Source organism: Myotis brandtii, unplaced genomic scaffold, assembly GCF_000412655.1.
Source record: "Myotis brandtii unplaced genomic scaffold, ASM41265v1 scaffold412, whole genome shotgun sequence".
NCBI classification, from domain to species: domain Eukaryota; kingdom Metazoa; phylum Chordata; class Mammalia; order Chiroptera; family Vespertilionidae; genus Myotis; species Myotis brandtii.
This window is the reverse complement of record NW_005365832.1, coordinates 2,876,342-2,899,401: the sequence shown is the minus strand read 5'-3', so window position 1 is coordinate 2,899,401 and position 23,060 is coordinate 2,876,342. Positions and strand designations below refer to the sequence as shown.

At 43.5% G+C, this 23,060-nt stretch overlaps 1 protein-coding gene across 1 annotated transcript in view; it reads right to left on the bottom strand.

The window, feature by feature from the left end:
• Positions 1–23,060, bottom strand: part of AOX1 (aldehyde oxidase 1) — a 70,766-nt gene that overhangs the window by 31,005 nt on the left and 16,701 nt on the right. Inside the window, exons 10-20 of the mRNA XM_005873573.2 lie at positions 22,584–22,676; positions 21,492–21,643; positions 21,206–21,299; positions 19,655–19,764; positions 17,583–17,767; positions 16,479–16,641; positions 14,809–14,901; positions 12,389–12,558; positions 11,929–12,055; positions 8,122–8,244; positions 4,787–4,883 (exon numbers count right to left, since the gene is read on the bottom strand). Coding sequence (XP_005873635.1) covers positions 4,787–4,883; positions 8,122–8,244; positions 11,929–12,055; positions 12,389–12,558; positions 14,809–14,901; positions 16,479–16,641; positions 17,583–17,767; positions 19,655–19,764; positions 21,206–21,299; positions 21,492–21,643; positions 22,584–22,676 — 1,407 coding nt within the window. The remainder of the gene's footprint in view (positions 1–4,786; positions 4,884–8,121; positions 8,245–11,928; positions 12,056–12,388; positions 12,559–14,808; positions 14,902–16,478; positions 16,642–17,582; positions 17,768–19,654; positions 19,765–21,205; positions 21,300–21,491; positions 21,644–22,583; positions 22,677–23,060) is intronic.

The following is a 23,060-nucleotide window of genomic DNA, read 5'->3' as shown; positions in this document are numbered from 1 at the left end:
ACTGGGTGGAGGGGAGCTATGGGAGGGGGGAGAGGAACAACTGTAATAATCTGAACAATAAAGATTTATTTTAAAAAAATAAAATAAAAAATAAATAAACTCTTCACATCCAAGGAAACTAACTACCGAAATGCCAACATTAGTAATCAGAGAAGGAACTGGGAGATGGTTAAGTGACAGTGAGTATGAGAGTAATGTATCTAATGACATAAGCCTGAAGGAAGAAGGCTTCTTATAAAGCAGTGGAGTGAAGTTAGAAGATGCAGCAGACGCCACCAGTAGCTCAGCCCTGGGATCAGTGTTGCTCAGAGTGAACTGTGGACCACCAGCATAGCAGCAGAAGCACCTGAAGTGCTTGTTGAAAACATACATGCCTGGGCCTGGGCCTGCTGAATCCTGATCTTGGGTCTAGAAGCAAAACATCCTATGAAGACAATCATTTGAAAATAACACCATCTGGTTTTCAAATTTTTGGAAAATCAGACTGGATTTCCCAAGCCCAAGGACACTAATTGTGATAATTCCAAACAATACCAATCAGCCCAGGCCTCTGGTTTCTCCTAACCTACTGGCATCAGTCTCCTGAGCTTGACTTCTAAATGTTGGGGTATCCTGAGGCTCTGTCCCATCTATGTATTCCCCCTAGATCAGGGGTGGGAAACCTTTTTTTCTGCCAAGGGTAATTTGCATATTTATAACATCTCTCACGGGCCACACAAAATTATCAACTTAAAAATTAGCTTGCTATAAGGCTTAATCCCCAGTGTGGGGCATGCAGGAGGCAGCCGATCAATGATTCTCTCTCATCATTGATGTTTCTATCTCTCTCCCTCTCTGAAATCAATAAAAATATATTTTTTTAAAAAAGAATAAAAAGGAAATAAGGAAATAAAAACATTCTCAGATGAAGAAAAACTAAGAAAACTAAGAGAGTTTGTCTTCAACAGACCTATCCTAAAATAACAAATGGCTCAGGTAAGTTCTTAAAACAGACAGAAAATGATTAAAAAACATCTTGGAACATCAGGAAGGCAAGAGAGCAATGGGAAGAATAAAGGTACAGGTAAGCCCAATAGACTTTCCTTTCCTCTTGAGTTTTCTAACTTGTATTTGAAACAGAATTACAACATTGCCTCATGTGGTTCTCAATGTATATAGAGAACATTTTAAAGACAATTATATTGTAAATGAGGGAGAGCATATCTGGGCCAAAGGAATAAGGAATGTCCCATACCCTATCCAGGAGTGGTTGTCCAATAAATGTAATGAAGATGAAGATTCACCACTCCTACATACTAGTTACCTATGTACTTGTCACCACTCCAAAAATCTACAAACAGTTAACATGGATGAGAACTGATCACTAATTGTCAAATAAAGTTATAAAACAAAAACAACACTAGTGATAAATCAAAATAGAATTCTAAAAAATGTTTAAGAAACTCATTGGAGGGCAGGGAAAAAAATTAAAAAACAGCTTTTAAAAACCTCATAAAAAAACAAAACAAAACAGAGCACAACTATGACAGTCATCAAGCTAGGTGAAAGGCAGACTTTTTTTTGCTAATCCTCACCCAAGGATATTTTTTTCCCATTGATTTTTTAGGGAGAGTGGAAGGGAGGGGGAGAGACAGAGAGAGAGAAAAACATCAATGTGAGAGAGACACATCGATTGGTTGCCTCCCGCACGCACTCCAATCAGGGCCAGAGATCGAGCCTGAAACTGAGGAACATGCCCTTAATGGGAATTGAACCCACAACCCTTTAGTCCAAGGGCCAATGCTTCAACCACTGAGCCAAACCAGCTATGGCAGGCAGAACTTTTAAAAGTTAAAAATACACCCAATAATAGTGATTTGTAAATTGTTTGAGAAAGATTCCCAAGGAAATCTTTTGTATTGGAGTCTGGACTTCCTAGCTCATCCACAATCTGAGTAAAGAAAGAGTAAAAAAGAATGGACAGATTCTGCTTCATTTATAAAACACAAAAATTAAAATGTCAAGAACTCAGATCTCGGTTGCAATGTAAGCTTTTATCGGGGCCTGTACATTGAAAACCCCACTTACCAGTAGGCTCCAGTGTATGGTTTGCAATATTAATGCTCACACCTATCCACTCAAAATTAATCTTGTGAAATATGCACTTCATTTAAAAATACGCAGAACTAAAAAAAAAAAAATACTAGACAAGAGACATTTCCAGGGCCCTGTTATGTTGTGCTGCCCACCCCTATCGCCCCACACCACGGTACCCTCCTTCACCCTGGGGCCTTGCTCTCAACTCTCTAGGCTGGAAACCAATTTGTTCAACTAATCCCTGAGATAAAATTTCATCCCAGTATGGGTTTAGGAGTGATTCCTCCTGGCATATTTACATTTTAATAGCGGCCCTTAAAGAAGGCAAAGCCGTCCAGATAGGAAGTTTATCTGTGCTGTGCCCAGCAGGACCGGCTGCGGGGAGGTAATCTCGCGCGGGGCTTCAGGCCTCTCGCAAATCTTGCTGCAGAGATTGCCATCTCCCTCTCCAGTGGAAAGCCCGTCCCAGCGATGGAAATTGTAAAGAGATAAACGGGAAGCGGCTTAATGCAGAGGAGAGAACGTGCTAACTTCAGAATTGGAGAACTTAGGTTTGATTCCTGCTGGATCACACGCCTCTCTGGCTTCCGCTGGCTCATTTGTGCGCGGTGCTCTTTAATGCCTGTGACCCCGGGGTTAAGGAGGGCTGAAATCTATCTTCACAGCCAGCAAAGGCAAACAATAATATCACCCCCTTCCACAACACAGTGTAAGACTTGATATAATGCCTGTATTTTATCTTGTAAATATTCTTTGTTCTTGGAGCACCAATTTTCCTAAGGGGCAGATCAAGGGCTGTTATGACAATTACCTCCAATTATCTCACATTGAAACAAGTAGTCAAAACATCTTCACCCAAATGACAGTTGAAGAGTGAGAAAAACAAACAAACTTAGTGAGTTAAGGGAATGAAAATTTAAAAGTCCCCTTTTGACCTTCCTGTATCATTTTTATACCTATTTACAGGATGTGATGCAGGTAGCAAGTTAAAATTCAAGAAAGACACAGAATGAACACATTACCTAACTGAAATAAATAATTAAATAAGATGCCAGGACCTTCCATAAAAACATATTGTGGCACAAGTGGAAGAAACCCCTAAATATTGACATTTCCAAGATGTTCACACCATGGACTCTCTATGCTAAACATGCTCCCTCTTCTCCCCTAAAACAAACTCAGCCTCGGAGCGTTGGCCACTTTATTAATCCCAAGAATCACCCGGAGCACTGGTAAGACTGATCAGAAAACAGTCGGGTGCCCCTGGGTTCTCCGACTCTAGAATCCCAAGAAAGGGGCCCAGGAATCTCCAGGCTGGTTTCATGTTCGTCTTCTAGTGAGAAAAACTGGGAAGCAATGGGTTTGATAAGTGCACGCCGGCCAGCGTGAGAGCTCAACAATAGACAACCTTTTCTAGGGAAGAACAACAAAAACATCCTAACTAATAATAATTGTCGCTCACAGTTACGGTCTCTTACTCTGTGCCAAGCACACATGTATTCTCTCTTACACTTTTCACAATGGATCTTTGAGATCAGTATTATTTTATCCATATAGAGGCATATTTCACTTTATTGCATTTTGCTTTATTGTGCTTAACAGATGTTTCTCCTTCCTCTTCTTTTTCTCCTCCTCCTCCTCCTCCTCCTCCTCCTTCTTCTTCTTCTTCTTCTTCTTCTTCTTCTTCTTCTTCCTTTTACAAATTGAAAGGGAGACCTTCCACCAGCCAAAAGATTACAACTCACTTTATTGCAGTGGTCTGGAACTAAACTCACAATATCCCTGAGGCCTGTGAATGCCCTGGGAGGAAGGGAAGGAAAGAGAAAGGGAGGGAGACAGCAGGAAGGAAGGTTGGCAAAATCAGAGAAAGGATGAAAGAGAAAGAACTGTGGGCTTGGGAAATCATAAAAAAGAAAGAAAGAAAAGAAAAGCTATCAATTCCAGACCAACTTTGTCACTTAGTAGCTGTTGTATGAGGTCATGCCCCTTAACCACTCTGAGCTTCAAATCCCAGCCTGCAAGATGGCTGTGAACAGAAATGTAACAACTATGGCCACAACAGCTTCCCCTTCATCATTTTTTTTCCAGGTAGTTTTACCATCAGGCATTTGATCAACCACTTTATTTTTTTACTTATTTATTTTTAAAATATATTTTTATTGATTTCAGAGAGGAAGGGAGAGGGATAGAGAGATAGAAACATCAATGATGAGAGATAATCATTAATCAGCTGTCCCCTGCATGCCCCACCCTGGGGATCGAGCCTGCAACCCAGGCATGTGCCCTGACCAGGAATCGAACTGTGACCTCCTGGACCTCCTGGTGACCTCCTGGTTCATAGGTCACTGCTCAACCACTGAGCCACGCCAGCTGGGCTGATCTACCACTTTAAAATGCTTCATCAATATTTCCATATTCCAATTTTCTTTCAGGGTAAGTGGTCACTGCATGGGGCTGGCATGGCTAAGGCCTCCCACTGTGCCTCCCTGCTGTGCTACACACACACATTCACATGCACACACATATGCATTCACATGCGTGCACACACACACACACACACACACACACACACATACATACACACACCACAGAGGGGACCGCATTTATGAGTGAGTTGCCTATTCCCAGGAGCAATGTTAGATAAGACGCACTCGGAAGGCTTTCGGGGTAGCTTCCCCTTCTCATCATTTTTTTTTCCAGATAGTTTTACCTTCAACAATGTGATCAACCACTTTAAAAGCTTCATCAACATTTCCATATTCCAGTTTCCTTTCTGGCTCAAAGAAGGACTTGTGTTGTATAGCTTCCTAGAAAGAGAACAGAAAAGTGAGGCTGCCTGGGCATGCTATCCAGCCCCATGAAGGAGCCACACACAGGGGCATCGGCCGAGTCTGGGGAGATGAGCACAGATTTGCACAGGGCAGTAGGGCACCTGGAACCTCCAGTCCTGGAGGTAAGATTCCATTACAAGCCCAGCATGGGTACCACAAATTATACACTGGTTCTTATTGGCTTCCCCTGGGTGCCCAATGAAGGGGAACAGTAGTGGGGACACATAACCTGGGGTGCAGCGATAATAATCTAGGTTGGTTTTCTTGCCTATCCTTAGGAATTTATCTCACTGTAATCCCTGTGCCAACTGGGCAATGCCACACGCCAGCTCCTGCAGCATCATCTCCCATGATTACTGCCCATCTATGGGATTCCCGCCTGCTGGCAACTGGGGATTCTCCTATCGCTGGTTCGCATTAGCCACACCAGTAGGCATCTAGCAATACCTTACAGGGATGTCCTATTGGGATCCCGCCATTTCCTACACTGGAAAAGGGATTGATTTGTTTTTACTTCCGTGGGGCACAGATTCTTTGATAGAGTGTTTATTGACTGCTCCTATGACTGACCAGCTGTGTGCCTTGGGGGGCAACCCTGTCATTTAGTTTCCTCGCCAGCATGGGGATAATAACAGTTTTTAATCTCATGGGATTATTGTGAGAATGTAGTGAGTAAATGTAGGAAAGCAGCTTAGCACTATATAACTGCATAGTGAGCTCTGTGTAGGAATTAGCTAGTGTTGTTGATCATGATGACTGATGGGAGATTCTGGTCAAGAGCCTATTTTTTCTCACCAGGGTCATTGGCCTGACCCTTTGAGCCAAAGGTTTGCCCATTCAAACTACTATTAAAAACTCTAAAAAGCACAAGCTAGGTGAAACCTTAGCGATTAGTGACAGAGACACATTTTTTTATCCTATTTTGACTGATACCACACTTTTCTACTGGAATCAATTTATGTGATTTTCTTATTAATCTAAGACTCAGCTATTCCAGGTCGGAAACGGAAGTTAAGTTCTATAAATCCTATTTTTAAAAATTTAATCTCTTTCCACTTCACTTGCTGCTTGCTCTTTGAGCAACGTTGAGCCAATTTCCTGAAAAATTTCTGGTCAGGAAAGTGATAAAAATAACTTTAATATCTAGAGAGCTGGGCATATTTCCCTGCTATAAATGACTTTGATTACTAAATCCACTCTAATCTATTTGATCGACCTTGGAGAGCTTCATCACTAATAGAAACACAAGGTGGCTCTACTCCACAATGTCCAAGTTTTTTATTTGATGCTGGTCTTCTTTGGCAGGCAACAGAGGTCTGCTGATTGGAGTTGGGGAGGACAGAAAGAGAGTCTTATCTATTTGCTTATTTAGAATTGAATTTAGCTGGAAGGGAGAGGGAAAGAAGAGAAGATAGCCACTGGTATTGGGCAAAGGATTACAAACAAAATTTTTGATGAAGCATCCTATATAATAAAAGACTAATATGCAAATCGACCAAATTGCAGAACGACTGGTTGCTATGATGTGCACTGACCACCCAGGGGCAGACGCTCAACACAGGGGCTGCCCCGGATGATCAGTGCGCTCCCATAGGGGGAGCACTGCTTAGCCAGAAGTGGGGAGCGGGCTTAAGCTGTCAGTCGGACATCCCCTGTGGGCTCCCGGACTGCAAAAGGACACAGGCTGGGCTGAGGGACCCGCACCCTCCCCCGCCCCCCGAGTGCACAAATTTTGTGCACTGGGCCTCTAGTTATGTAAATAATTTCTTATGGAGAAGTCATTCTAATTCTAAAATAGAATGTTGGGGAAGAAATAGAGTAAAGTAAGGAAGCAGAGCAGGCAGGATATGATTGAAAAGGGTCTGAGAAGTGAACAACATGTTTGAACTTGAAACTGGCCAGGAAAATTTAGAAGAACTAATCACTCTTTGATTCCAATTAAACTTTCATATTTTTGTTTTCTTCACATGATTTTATTTTAATTTTAAAACACAGAGGACACTGTCTAGAAATGAACTCTGAGCTCCTAGGCACAAAGCAGGAGGATAGGCTAACTTTTCCTGGAGACACTAATCTTGGCCAAGTCATTTCCATTTTCTGCCTCAGGGCATGCTAGTGCCTGGACAGCAAGGTTTCCATTATGCTGGGAAGATAATATTGCATTCCAAGAGCATATGGAGTCGGTATGTGCTGAATCTAATCTGTTCTCGCTGCTTTTCCAACTTTCATGTTTTGATTACTCAGTGAATTATAAGAACCAACGAATTTATCATTTATCATTACATGGAGATGAGTCTTAAAACCTTTATAAATTTCAAACTCCTTTCTAAAATATAGGATAGGAAATGCAATTTAAGTTGCTGAAATACCTGTAGGTATCATAGGATCTGTTTCTCATACTCATTTAAGATATACATGAAAGGATCTAAAAATAGTGTCTCCAATACTTGCTCCCTAGATCATCTTGTTGGTTCTCACTGTGCCTGGGTGGAGAGTCTCTGGGTGAGTCTGGTTGAAGGTGAATGCAGTAAGTCCTCACTCAACATGCATAGGCTCTTGTAACTATGGCAAAATGACTTATAACAAAATCAAGTTTACCATAGGCTACCTGATGATAGAAACAAGAGTTAAGTTCTTAAGGCATCTCATCAACATTATCACGACACAATGTTGAATGAACCAATGTTATTCAAGGACCTGCTCTACGGAGTTATGGGGTGTGTCTCCTCTTGGGGACATTGTTGGTTGTCCATCCAGCATTCTTCTCACCTGTCCCCTTCCAAACGATGCTCAGATTTCAGCTCAGGTCTCCACCATTCCTCCATCCAGCCCTTATCCATCAAAGAAATCTGACCTCCCAGAAGTAACGAACAGATCCTCCATTCCCCTGGTCAGTCATTAACCCAGAGATGGATATGTGACTAAGGGGCCTGATGAGGCTGGATTTTGGGACTCATGGAATGCTGGGACAACACTGTTTTCTCTTGCTTCTGGGAGCTCCTGGCTGCCATCCTATGACCACAGGGGATAACGCTCCTACTGTGGGCAGCAGGGAGAAGAGTTGGAAGGTCAGGCTTCTCACTAACACTGATATAGTTGGAGCCAATGAAGCCCCCACTTTTTTATCAAATTTTGTTTCCTGTTACTGTAACCAACATTTTTACTGATACACCACTAAAATCCGCTCTTTTGGCCCCACCCTTGAACTCATTACCTCAATGGTTAGGATCACTGGCTCCAAATCTTGATAGACAATCTTCACTCGCTTCGCAGCTCTTCTTGCCTGAATCTCAGAATCCGCAATCACGGCACAGACAAGCTGACCCACGCAAAACACCTGCAACACAGAAAATACGTTTGTGTTCCAGACGGGCAGGCACCAGGTCCTCTCTTCTGGTTCATTCTTCTCCTTCCACCTAGCACAGAGCTAGACAAACAGTCAAGGACCCCTTCACTTGTCAAACACGGTGCCATGTGAACAACGGCTTTGGTAGGACAGTGCACTTGTCAGAGTGAGTCTGCTGCCCCAGGCACTGGGGAAGTTTGAGTCTTTTTGCTGCATCATTGGCAGTGGTGGCCGAAGAGATTGAGAGCGATGCTGCCTCCCGTACAGCAGACTCAGGCTCTGTCCAGGTCAAGCCCACAGAGCTGCCCAAGGGCCAGCTGGCCCAGGAGAGCCAGGCTCAGGGCATGGCCTGTGGTTGCCATCCCAAGAGCAGGGCCATTCTGAGAGGTAGCTTTTTCTTTCCTAGACAGGGAGGACCAGGAGGTACAGCCTATCTCATCCAGAGAGGAAGAAGAGAGGGGGATGATGCAACACTGCTGGTGAGCAAATCTCTGCCCCAAACTGTGGAGGAGCACAAGCTTTTCATGAACAGACATGAGACTGGACTAGCTACCGTGTGACCAAGCACAGAACGCCGATCATGTCACCCGCAGGTGGGTAGGTGGCCTAGGGAGTTTACACAGGGACCAGGCACAAAGTTGATGGAAAAGAAAACCAAACCAAGGCTCCAGAAAGGTAAAATACTCAGGACTGAAAAAGTCACCAGGACTGTTTTGTTCTCTCTCCCATCTTATACCATGATCTCAATGAAAACTTAATCATTTATTTTTAAAATCTACATTAGACTATTAGGTCTTTTCTACAGGGAACGTATAGTAGTTTTATCATCAAGAAAAACATGGTAGTAAAGCAAGTTAAATCCAGAACATACGCACGCACGCGCGCGCACACACACACACACACACAGCATGTTTGTTGGGTTTGCGTAGGTGGGGCCAGTGGGGTGATAAATGAAACAAGATTCGACAAATGTTGAATCTCTATTTTTGTGCATGTTTCCATTTTCTGCAATGAGAGAATTTTAAAAGGCATAACATGCTGTAGACAAATCTTGGAAAAGGAATTGAACTAACAAAGGCAATCCTTTACAGTGGCTCTGTTCCCTGCTCTCCACAAACACCTGGTTTTGCCTCTGTGACCCAGCACACAGACCTGGCCCCCAGAGGCTCACAATCAACATAGCCACACCTCAGAGAGCAGGAACTATTGTGCAGACAGGAATGGCTTTGCTTGTTTAGGAAACATTGATGAAAAGGCCACAATTCTCATTTTCTTCTGCCAAAGCCACTCTCTTAGGGGAGTTTCAACCTTGACTTGAAACTCTCAGTCACCAAACTTTCGTCTTTATTAACCAAATCTGCTGGCAAGAGCCAGAGACAGGGGCTGCCCCAAATGATGAAGCTCTTTTGGGTAAACACTGAACTGAGAAGCCTGAGTTCTGCACAAAACCTGCTGAAATGCCTTTACTGCATTTTCTGATGACTGAAGATATGGTAGGAAAAGTTTTAATCATTTGAAACTTTCAAACAGCATTATTTCTCTACTCATTGACCCTGCTACATGAAAAGTGGTGTGTGGAATATACAGATGAATCAGATGTACGGCCTCATTCAAGGATTCACCAGCCCAGGGAAAAATATAGGGTGCCCTCCCAAAATGTATACACACACTTTGAATAATTATAGGCAGTGTTTACTAAAGTACATTTCATGTTCAAAACTGAGCTGTCAGTTAAAGTGTGTATACATTTTGGGGGCACGCCCTGTATCTAAGGCATGGAAATAAATAAATAAGCTTAATCCAAGGTAGAAAGTTCATGAAACGTCCACTTTGCTTTCTCCTCCAGACTTTAAGCTCTATGAGGGCAAGGACCACACAGGTCTTGTTCAGCTACAGTGAGCAGCCACAGTAGGTGCTCAGTTAAAAAATGCCTGTTGACCTTGAGCTTAAACTTGAAGGAGGAATCAATTCCCAAGTGAATGAACAAAGGAAAGTTGGACTCCAGTCCCAAGCAAACCTCCTGCTCTCCAGACCTGAGGCTGCGTGGGTGCATTGTCCTCTGTGGACAAAAGGGCTTTCAGTCCCCTGGAACAGGAGACCAGCTCTAGTTCCCTGTGTCTGCCAGAGCAAACAGGGAGAAAAGTCAGGCTCAGTGACTTCAGGGTTGCATCTTATTGCTTGTGCCACAGAATGCATCTATTCTCCCACCCCTGCTCCCCAAAATGAGAATGAGGGGGCCAAGACAGAGCTGAACCCTAGTAAATGTCAGTGGGGGATAACTAAAGGCCACCCCAGGATGTAGAGAGCAAGGGAAGAACACAAAAGGAGTGACTGGCAGTTACTGCAAAGTTCCCTGCACATACTAGTAAGGGCACCAGGCACACCGAGATGGTGACAGAATGTTGCCTGATGTTAGACCAACAATCAATAACTACAAGGCATGTGAGCACCAACTGTTCTAGGGTCTCCAAGGAACCACTGTCTCTTTTATTTATTTTATTTTGTTTTATTTTATTTTATTTATTTTTTAATCTTCACCCGAGGATATTTTTCCATTGATTTTTAGAGAGAGTGGAAGAGAGAGGGAAAGACAGAGAGAAACATCGATGTGAGAGAAACACATCAATTGGTTGCCTCCTGCAAGTGCCCTGACCAGGGCTTAGGCCAGGCAGGAGCCTGCAACTGAGTTACATGCCCTTGGCCAGAATCAAACCCGGGACCCTTCAGTCCACAGGCTGACGCTCTATCCACTGAGCCAAACTGGCTAGGGTGTGTCTCTTTGCTTTTAAAATATAACTATTAGTTATAACTATACACAGATATACTTAGTTCAGTTTTCTCAAGAGATTTTATATATGATAAATCTATTAAAGTGACCAATACATTTGCTTACAAAGGTTACTGATTATTAAGGCTCTATTGACTTTCAACTACTACTAAGTTCCCACTTAGATGTCAGTGAGCCCCAACATGAAAATTGTTAACTGTAATGCTTACGTGTCTTGTAAATATTTGATCAATGTGTTCTTGGTTTGTGCTTTGCCAACATGTGGATTCTGGGAAAGTGTGTATATCTGTTTCTTTTCATATGTGTGCATTTCTGAGGGCAGGGGGCATATTTGTTTAACTTATTTTTCACAGTGTTAGTTCCACACACAAGGGCATATATAACCAATCCGATGTACAAAGGAAAAAAAGCCTGTCCAATACCTGGCAGTATGAGTGGATGAGTCAAGGTGAGTTCAGACAGGGAGAGAGAACTCCTGGACTAAAGGACAATGAAAGGCTTCATGGGGGAGACACCGCTTGAACTTGGACTTGGACTTTGGACACACTGACTGGGGCCATGGCAAGAGATTCTCAGGAGAGAGATTAGCAAATGAAAATGACCACTCTTCCCTCATTTGTTCTTCTATACTTGTTGGCAGCACACTATCTCACTACTAGAAAATGTCAAACAATCATGTACCTTTTATATAACTACTCAGCTTCTTTTCTTATGTGGAAAATGAATATATGTGAAGTCATTCAGCATTAGAATATAGTGTTTTATAATAAGCATTAAAATATATAGGAATCCTTTGCCATGTGCCAAATGCTATGCTATCTTTGAGAAAATCGACCTGCCATGGTGGAGGAAGTTATTATTAAAACAGAAAGCAAAAAATTCAGTACCATCTCTGACTCCAGCAGCTTCTCAGGTTGGCCCAGAAAGCAGAAGGAGTTCACGCCTTGAAGGTGCTCCTCGGCCAGGACGTCCACCACGCCTGGCAGGCTGAGGGCTTCTGACACATCAATGGACCTGGATGAGGACACAGAGCAGGCTCCTCAGAGAGCCCCGCAGCCCGGGGACCAAAGGGGGTGGGCTCAATTGGGGAACAAGATATGAGAGAGGCATGATAAGTCAAAACCACTCCAGTAGTTCTCTGCCAGATGATCGGGGAAATCCCTGGGACAATGAAACCATTCAATGGAGGGACAAACTAGTAAATCCTACATATGGATCCCACCTCACCTCTAATCTTCATTGAATATCACCAACCAGTAACTTGCCCTCCTCACACCATTACTTGTCACTAATGTGACTTAGATGAGACATCGTTCATGTCTACCAGGTAAAAACTTTATCACTTACACAATCTTAGCATGAGCTCTTGAACTTGTTACAAAAGCCAAGAAAAGTTCCCCGTCCATGGCAGGCATGTCGTCACAGTAGATGGCTTCTCCCGTGGCATGCTTAATACCAGACAGGTGCATGATGGGATGGCCGACTGGGTCTTGAGGAGGCTGCTTTGGGTCTACCTTCTGTTTAATCAATAATCAGCATATCAGTTTTATAATCATATTATACACATCTCCCATAAGATGGTAGCTATATAATTAACATCTAAACCAGAACACTTTTGAAAACGAAAACTACCACTATCAACAAAGATACCAGGACAATAAGCTTATTTCAATAGTTCAATCGGGAGCCTGGGATGGATGCCTAGCTATGCTGTTGTTCTTATCTTTTTTCCCATTGTTTTGAATATACTAGTAGACCACAAACATCTCTAATACAAATCCCATTTGTATAAGTAAATGCATATAACCCTTCTTGGTGATGTAAAATTGTCTTTTTGCTAATACTCATGGATTTCTTTAAATTTTACTATCAAAATGTTTTTACTGTTTGTATCGAAGCACAGCACATATATTCTGCAGAAGAGCACAATGACATCGTGACTATGTTTATAAGAAATGCTGAGGACATGTCTATTTTGAGTAAAGAAGCCTGTCAAGAGATTGAAGAAAGGTCCCAAAGGCTATCTTTGTCCTATTCTATAATCAAATACGAACTGGCTTATTTTAGCTGAAGACACTTGATGTTTGGTAGTCAGCTGTGATGAATCTCCTGGTGAAAGAGGTTGTGTTTGATGCTTGCTTCTATTTGTTCTGTGGTTATCGATCTGATGGAAGAAAGAATGCTGTCCCGCAAACTGCTGGTCTCCGGAAGCTGTGACAAATGCTTTCAAAGCGAAAGAACCGACAGGGAGACAATGCCCGTCATGAGCGTGGAAGCTGCTCTAGCAATGAGGGTGTCTCTGTGTGAGAAAAACCACAGGAGAAGCAGAAACAATACGCATCTGTGGGAAGTACACTGCTTCCAAACCTTGACTTGCAATCCATGACAGCAAACTCCCTTTTAAGGTTGTCAACTACATGAAGATGATCACTTTTCTTTGAGTGATTTGAATACCCCTTAATTTGTTGTGGTTTCTTCCTAAAGTTTACTCCATTGTCACGGTTAGGTATTTATAAGCTAAAGGTTGTAGCTGTCAGATTTTGCTGACTACAAAGGAAGGTGGCAGCTGTTTTCTTTTTTTTAATCCTCACTCAAGGGTATGTTTTTATTGAGTTGAGAGGAAGAGAGAAATAGGGAGAGAGAGAAACATTGATGTGCGAGAGAAACATCAACCAGTTGCCTCCTGTACTTGCCCCCACTAGGAATCAAACCTGCCACCTAGGATGTGCCCTTACTGGGAATTGAACCTGAAACCTTTTGGTGTGTGGGATGATGCTCCAACCAACTGAACCACCCAGCTGGGCTGGAAGCTCTTCCTTCCTTCCTTCCTTTCTTTTTTATTTTTTTTGCGGGGGGCGGGGTGGGGGCAGCTGTTTTTAACAGTCAAAATAATCACTTTCAATGGAGTATGGTGTATTTGAATTTTTGAACATATTAAACTTAAACCCTGAAGGGTATACACCAACTTCAATATTCATTGCAACATACTGTAAGCTTTTATAACTAAATCCAACAACATATTCAATGCTCTTGACTTAATAAAACCTTCCAGGTGAAGTTTCTTAATAATAATTCCAAGGAAAAACACATGGAGTCTTATCGAGTTTACCAATGGGATGACTGCAGGTGACATTTTTATGATGTTGTGGCAGAAAATACCATTTGAAATGTCTGAGGGACTCTGTTCTCCCTGATAGTCAGCTTTCATTAGGGGAGCTAGAAACAGCCCTTAGAACTTACGTTTGATCCAACTCTAAAACGTAACTCACAGAAAACCCACTGGGTGAATGGGGATGGGGAGCAAAGTAGATTCACATCGAAACAAAATAAATCAGCAGCTCTTTTAAAAAGCAATACTGCGTGTCATCAACGCCCAGGGCTTGTGTGTTCTGCTCCTCTGGAAATCAAAGCAAAGCGGCCCCAGGGCCCTGACACAGAATGAGGCTGTGGGGCTCTGACTTCCACGCTGCCACGGGCAGAAGCATGTGGCGAGCCAGCAGCTCACGCACATGGCGGCACAAGGCCACAGAGCCAAACACACCGCCTTCAAGATCAAAGCAGACATTTAAAAAAAAAAATGGCCATTGGTAGCTTGGTTTTCAGTCACAATTCTTCATTGATTTTGAAACTTTAATGAACAGAAAAGAAGGCTGTGAATTCACCAGAGGGGAGCTTGGCTTACTGGGCTTGTTCAGTGGGTCTGCGTGAAGGAATTACAGCCAGGCCCTTAAAAAAAAAAAAAAAAAAAAAAAAAAAAAGCCACTTACCTGGTACTTCAGTGCACTCTGGCGATGCCTAGGATGAAAGTCTTCTAGAGCACTCTCATGCTTGTCTGCAAGGCTAGGATAGTGAACAGGGTCCTGAAAAGTAGAACCAGCGTGGATATGTAATATGTGCCCAAGTGGCCTCCGAAGGGAGGCTAGCGTGGTCCTTAACCAGCAGCTCTAATCTGAAGTCTAACATTTGCAGAGGACTCGCCCGTCAGAGCCCTGGAAATACAGCAGCTCCTGGCCTCCGGGCCACACGTCCTGGACGGTCCATACTGAAGAGCCAAGTGGACCTAGTAGGCCACTGCCTTCCAACAGCTCTGTCTCCTATGGCTCTCTCACAGGTTTGGGCCTCAGGCACCAAGAGCGCAGGAAGATAAAAGCTAAATAAATACAACGGAAAGGGGTAGAATGCTTAATCCAGGAGCAAGAGTCAAAGCACTCCACAGCAATGTGCTTAAAACTCTGCACCGCCAGCCAACTCGCCAACTCTCCGAGAGAAAGGACAACACAGAAGCCCACGCAGCTGTCGCCCCTCTGAGGAATCATTGCAGGGTCCCAGGAGGAACGCTCCTTAAAACCAAGGGAAATGGGTCATTTGGGTCATTATCTAAGGCTTTGAACAATACACCTAATAGTTATATTTCACATTAGTTTTTTAAATAGTAGACTATTATTTTTAATAGTAGAGGGATACTGAATAGAGGAAGTTGAATTGAAAGTATGAGACTATAAGGCAGGAGGAGTCTACAATTGGCTTTATTTTTTTTCTCTTGTGATTACCTGGTGGTAATATGTCACTTATCTATGATTTCAAGCTTTTGTTCTCAAAATTTTGATACAACTGTTTTGGTTCTTAGTTGTTCCTCTATATAATGAGAAGATATCCCCAGAAGCAATGAGAAGAGAGAACATTGTGCCTCTCACTTAATGTGCTCATACTAATTTCTATACCACAGAAAGGATGTGCTTGGCTTCTGGTCAGTTGGTTGTAGTGTGGGATTAATGAGGCCAATATGGCTCAAGTTCCCTTTGGGCCCAGCAAATTCATTCAGAGAAATTCTTTTAGTTGTGCCCTCCCTTGCCAACAATCTTTTAACTAAAAGTCTGTCAAAAGGGAGACCAGGCAAAGAATGCCTGGATGATTACTGCTCTTATTGAGACTAGTACTAGGCAGTTTTCATCATGTTCCTCTAAAGCCCTGGGCTGAATAGGGACTATAGTCAGCCCTGTTCCTATGATGGCCCATTTCACAATGACCTTATGGAATGGCTGCCATCATCAGATTACGGGTGAGAGAAATGAAGGTGAACCAGAGAAGGCCAAACACATGAAGGTAACCCCCAACCGGTGGAAGAAGTGCTTTACTGAGGGAAAGTATATTTAAGTCATAAACGAGTTTTCTGCACACCACCTAGACAAACAATGGATCGGAAACAAAAGAACCCAGTGGTGTTAAACACAATCCTGCACAACTCCGTGCTCTACTTGCAACTCTTCCCCAAACTACAAGCCATCAACAGGCAGCCTGGAGCAGGCCCAGCGAGCCCACGCGTTTCTAATCTGGGTTGTCTTTCCTGTTCTACAGCCATTGGTCAGGGGGTTGCTGCCTCCACTTTGGGTATCCCCATGGCCCCTAAAGCTGGGAAATACATGGTCAGTTCATTTACCATCCTCCTTAGAAGCTGCGACACTTCCAGGTAGAACTTGAAGAGGAAGCTGATGATGAGAGTCCTCTTGAACTCCACCTTCCCGCCCGGAGCTGAGCCTGGGAGGGAGACTTCATCCAGGACCAGCCTGCAAGCTGCGTCCAGCATCTCTTCATTCCAGGGCCTGTGAGGGTCAGAAAGAGGACTCCTTATCTCATAGGCTCAGCTAGTGTGCGAGACAAATAGCCACAATCTAGTGCAGGGAACAAGAGTACAAGCTTCGAAGTCGGGCAACCCACATTCAAACCACAGTGCAGCACTCTCAAGGCGTCTGGCCCAGGCCCCTCTTCGTCATTTGTAATAGGGAAATAATAGTAGGATCCACCTCGTGGAATGGTCACGAGGAAGAAATGACAACCTGTTGCCCAGGAGCAACACATTCCTGTATCACTAGAATGTTGACTGTAAGACAGGTTTTGGTTTTAAGCATCTTATATGTAGTCATGCATTTAATCCCCTCAAGTGTCCTGTGTGGTGGGGGTGATTGTTGCCTTTTGACACAGGGAAATTGAGGTATGGTAATGTTAAGTAAACTGACTGAGATCACATAATTAATAGGGGGTGAACTGAGATTCGGACCCAAGCAATTTGGCTCAATTGAGCTCATGTTTTTAACTATTAGGAAATGATAATTGATACCTGGAAGTATTCAAGAAATATTGGCTACTAGTATCACCTAAAGATATAAAAAGTCAGGTAAGCAAATGCATTTAGCAATTTTTATAAAACAAACTGCCATAATCTGTTTTTCATCATAGTAAATTATTCTCTCAATAAAGAATAATGTACTCATTTTGCTTACTGAATCTATGTGCTACTGGGATATGGTCTCTCTCTCTCTCTTTCTCTCTCTCTCACACACACACACACACACACACACACACAGACTATATGATTCTCACTTCAGAATTCACTAAAATCAAGAGCTATGGAAATAATTATAAAATCACATTGGAATTCTATACCACTAAATAAAAATGTAGTAAGCATGTTGCTTCTTACAATTTCATGTTATCAAAAAAAGAGCTGCTCTGTTACTTGGGGTCTAGGGACATGATGCCGTACCTTCCAATGAGTTTCTGGCAGGAATTCTGTGCGCAGATGGTGGTTGGGCCGACGCCTCCATACGAGATGGAGAACTCTCTGATGATGCCGTCCCCTTCTCCAAAAAAGACTCTCATTCCTGAGTTGACTATCGCGAGTGCGTTCTGCGGCCGCTGGGCTTGTCGGAAGGCCGACACAAATTCCCACTGGAAGCCAAAGTGAAGTGGTGTATGTAGAAACACACTGAGTTTCTAGGCAGTTTTGCCTTACATATCCTTGCCACACTCTGTTAGACTGAACTGTGTCCTCCCTGAGTTGAGGCATTTAAGTCCTCGCTCCCAGGACCTGGAACATGACTACATTTGGAGACAGGATCTTTAAAGAGGCAACTCGGTTAAAATGAGGCAAGTAGGGTGAACACTAACCCAACAGGGTGGTGTCCTCATCAGAAAAGAAAATTTGGACGCATATACGACAAAGGAAAGACCATGTGAAGACGCAGGAGAAGATGGCCATCTACAAGCCAGGACAGAGTGAGATGGCTCAGAAGAAACTAGCCCTGCTGACACCTTGACCTCACATTTCTAGCCTCCAGAGCCGTGTGAGAATAAATGCCTGTTGCTTAAGGCAGCCAGTCTGTGGTGCTATGTGATGGCAGCCCGAGCAGATTAACGCACTCTCCAGGGCGGGCTCAGTTATTCCCTTTTTATAGGGACTCTAAGGCTCGGAGTGAGTCTGCAATCAGTTCAGGGTCACAGCAGGTCTTAAAGAGGATTCTACTTGAGTCTAACTCCAAAGACCTTTTCCCCCTATGTTCTATTGCAAGTGTAATTTTTAAACGTCCTCCAAACCCCCAGATTTAGGTAGAGATATATTTTCAAGCTTTATTGAGGGAAAACCCTCCTGGCACAAATATTTTTTTTAAAATTAGTAAGAAAGTAACTTTAGAGTTTGGGGTAGCAGAGATAGAGAGTCAGAAACATCGATGAGAGAGAAACATCGATCAGCCGCCTCCTGTACATCTCCTACTGGGGATGTGCCCGCAACCCAGGTACATGCCCTTGACCGGAATCGAACCTGGGACCTTCCAGTCCGCAGGCCAACGCTCTATCCACTGAGCCAAACCGGTTTCGGCCACAAATATTTTTTTAAAAAATTAGTAAGAAAGTAACTTTAGAGTTTGGGGTAGTGGGAAAGTTAGAGAGAGGACAGAGACAAAGGTCTCCTGATTCAGGAGTGACAGACGATTGCATAACACAAATAAAAAGCAACTACAGTAGTCACTGGAGATTTTAGCTACCTCAGCATAGGATTTTTTTTTTAAATATATCTTTATTGATTTCAGAGAGGAAGGAAAAGGGAGAGAGAGATAGAAACATCCATGATGAGAGAGAATCATGGATCAGCTGCTTCCCGCAAGTCCCCCACTGATCGAGCCCACCTGGGCATGTGCCCTTGACCAAATCAAACTTGGGACCTTTCAGTTTGCAGGCCAACACTCTATCCACTGAGCCAAACCGGCTAGGGCCTCAGCATAGGATTTTATTTTTCTTCCCTTAAGTCAAGAACTTCTACCTTTTCACTTAAAAGAAGCACCGCATGGCTTCTTTGGCATATCCACAGTGCCAGCATCACCACTGTTGGGCTTTGGGCCCAGTATAAAGTAAAATAAGGGCGACTTGAACACAAGCACTGTGACACCACAACAGGCGATCAGATAACCAAATGGCCACTAAGTGACTAACAGGCGGGGAGCATATCCAGTGTGGAGACGCTGGACAAAGGGCTGACTCGCCACCTGGGCAGGACAGAGTGAGATGGCTCAAGATTTCATCATGCTACTCAGAACAACGTGCAATTTACAACTTGTGGTTGTTCATTTCTGGAATTTTCCATTTAATATTTTCGGACCACAGTTGACTATGGGTAACTAAAACTGCGGAAGTGACCCCGTAGATAAGGGGAGACTACTGGGTGCACAAGTCCTCATAATCTCACCTGTAAACACTGCGCACCTCCCCCTAACCCACTGCGTGCCAGAGTTAACAGCTTCGGGCTCACAGGAAAACCGGGGAACAGAAGGGCAGTCTCACCTTCCTGGAGTAGGGGATGTTCACGGAGATCAAGATTTCTTCAGGCTTGAGGTCCGCACTCGGGCACTTCCTGAGAAACTGCTCGTTTACAGGAATCTGCCGTGCCCCTTCTGTGAAAGAAATGACACTTTCCCTGGAATCTGTACTATTAAACGATCAAACTCCCAAAACTTAGGCAATAATTCTACCAAATATCTGAGGAAACTGGGAAAAGGAGTGATCTTCTTACCATTAACAAATCTTTCACCTTATAATGGCATTTTGCAACATTTCTTTGAATCTAGATTCCACCTTTTCTTCCTTCCTTCCTTCCTTCCTTTCCTTCCTTTCTTTCCTTCCCTTCCTCCCTCCTCCCTCCTCCCCTCCCTCCCTCCCCCCCCCCCTCCCCTCCCTCCCTCCTCTCTTTCCCTTCCTTCCTTCCTTCCTTCCTTCCTTCCCTCCTTGGCTTATAAATAAAAATATCTAGCAGAATAGCCCAGAGGTCAGGAAGAACAGGACCTTGGTCCCCTTCCTGAACAGCATAATCCATTTTGGGCTTTGTAAATAGGGAATGGATATTAATGCCCCTTTTGATATTCCAATCAAGTTATTCAACAAACATTTATTGTTTATCATTGGGACCCCTAGTAGGTTCAGTGGTCAATAAATAAATTGCCTTCAATGAAATCTTATATTAGTGATCTGATATTCTTTTTGTTTATATCTTTTTCCAGCACCTAAAGAAACTCCTGTTTTTTAATCAATATATTTGAGGGAGAAGCTGTTTAAAGCTATAATGAAATATGATGCTGGGATGAAAGCTAAGAAGCTTCTGATTTTTATATTCACATCACAAATCTCTTTCTCACTATATGATTTTTTAAAAGGGATGTTACATAAATTGATAATTCTGAATGCAAATCTTCCTCCTTAGGATAATTTTGTGGTTTTAGTGATATGAAGAGTAGTTCTTTGACAATGAAGATAATAGAAAGCTAGTCCATATTTTTAAATTTTAAAAAGAGATTTATAGAGGACCAATTGGAATTTCTCAATAATTGTTGACTATGTTAGCATAAGAGAAATAAATTAAAAGTCCTGAACTTAGTTTCAAAACCAAAAGTCAAGTAAATAAATACAGAATTAAGCCAAACCGTCGTTCAACAGAAAAAGGTCTGGAGGCTTCCATTCACGACAAATTAAGTATGAGCCCACCGCACGATGTGGGAGCCACCACGCTTCTGAACCCCTGGGGGAAGTCTTCAACAGTCGTTCTCAACAGCCTGTAGTCTCTCCACGCTCGGGTCACATCCGGACACCACCAGGTGTGGCCAGTGCCGGGTGACCAGGATGGGAAAATATCTAGCACTAGTCCCCAAAAAGAAAGAGAGGGAGACGCAGGAAGTGCATAGAATTAGGACCAGACTGGCCACCTTTCCAGCCTCCAGAAAGGCAGAGAGAGTTATTAATAGTCTAAAGGGGAGTCACTTTCAAAACTGGGCTTCCTGCACCCAGAGAAACAAAGGGTAGAAGGAGCCGATTTCATCACCCTCCGAAGGAGCTGTCACCTACCTTTCGATAGCAAGTTGAGGGTGCAGCCGCCCACAGCCAGGAGGGGATTTAGATCGGAATCTACATGCCTGCTCACGATGTGGCCCCCTAGAGACTGTTTAAAACAATGAGTCATTCTCACGCCAGTTGTACAATCATCGAAACACAAGTGATCAAATAAGAATCAAGCAAGGCTTTGGAGAACTATTCTTTCGGCCTGTCCCACAAGAGTGACAATGTTCTGATTTGTCGGGTGGGGACAGCCATGCAAGGGGCACACACCAGTTTACTGTCACCGCATACATACAGCCATGTTCCGGATCTGGGCTCCGGCCAGAGTTCCCAGCTGCTTCAGGAGAGCGCGGTATGTTTGTGTCCTCTCCTCGGGAAGCTTTAGGACCACAGCAGCCAGGGTGTCCTTCACCTGAGCCAGGCTGAGGCCGGCACCTAAGGTGAGCCCTGAAATGAAACCATTTGTAAGTCATGCAGTGTGATCGCTGCTGGCCGGGGATGTCAATTCGATTTCAGGTTACGGATACAGGACCTTCATGCTGCATCGTGCTGCCCTGCCCTGTGATGGTGACAGAAGTGGTGTTGGTGATGATGGCTGTGAAGGCGGCTAAACGTTTTGCGCACTCGCTGTGTCAAGTGCTCCATTGAATGCTCCACAGAATCGCCTTGCACCCTAGCAAGGCTTTGAGATGTCATTAGCCCTATTTCACAGACCAAGAAACTGAGACTCAGTTAAGAACTTGACTAGTTTTTTACAGCTAACATATGACACTAGAGGCCTGATGCATGAAATTCATGCAAGAGTAGGCCTTTGCAGCCGCGGCAGCTGCCTCAATCCCACAGCTGCAGCCCCGGCTTCGTCCAGAAGGTCATCCAGATGGCTGTTCGGTCCATTTGCATATTACGCTTTTATTATTATAGATATAGATAGTCAAGAATTAGACTCCACAGTCAGGCTTCAAATTCTCATTTATACCCTTGCCATTAAATCAATTTCCTGTATCAGACTGAAAAGAATCTGTCAGCTGCTTAATGCATAAACTTGCTCTGCTTACTCCTGTGCTTCTGGAGGCAAAGACTGTGTTCACTCCTCTCTGTCTTCTGCCCAGCACTTACACAGCGCCCTTTGTGGAAGAGTCGTTACGTTTCTCCGATATGGCACACACAGAAAGTTCCTCGATGAAAAGCTGACTATTCAGACTATTAGTAGCTCATAAAATTACAGAGAATTCTTCCCTGAGCCTCCTCCAGAATGTTAACCTTATAAGAAGAGAATCTCTCTGTCTGTTATATTTTGGAGTAATTCTTTTTCTCATTATCTGCGGGGCAAAGAAAATAAATTGATTCATTCATTTTAACTAAGAAAACAGAGACCTTCGGAACTCACCATTATTTGCAGAGTTTACAACATTCAGTTCTTCAATTCTATCGGGAGAAATGATAACTGGGTGAAAGACACCTTTAAATTTCACTTCGGGCCCTAAAGGATTAAAAAAAAAAGAGGAAGACTAGGATAAAGGGGTAACCGCCTTGTTAATTTTGAAATTGGGATTCAAACTGATGACTTTAAATGTATAAAAACTACATATCCTCCTACTGGTCTGTTCATGGCCAAATCACACACACACAGAGAACAGCCAGCTGAATCTTCACTGCACGGGGGACCCTTTGCATTGTCAGCCTGAAAACTTGGCTGATGAATCCAAGACAACGTGTGGCAATTCAAAATTCCCTTTGGGCCCGGCCAGTGTTGCTCAGGGGTTGAGCACTGACCTATGGACCGGGAGGTCACAGTTTTTGTTTCTGGTCAGGGCACAGCCTTGGTTGTGGGGTCGATTCCCAGTGTAGAGTGTGCAGGAGGCAG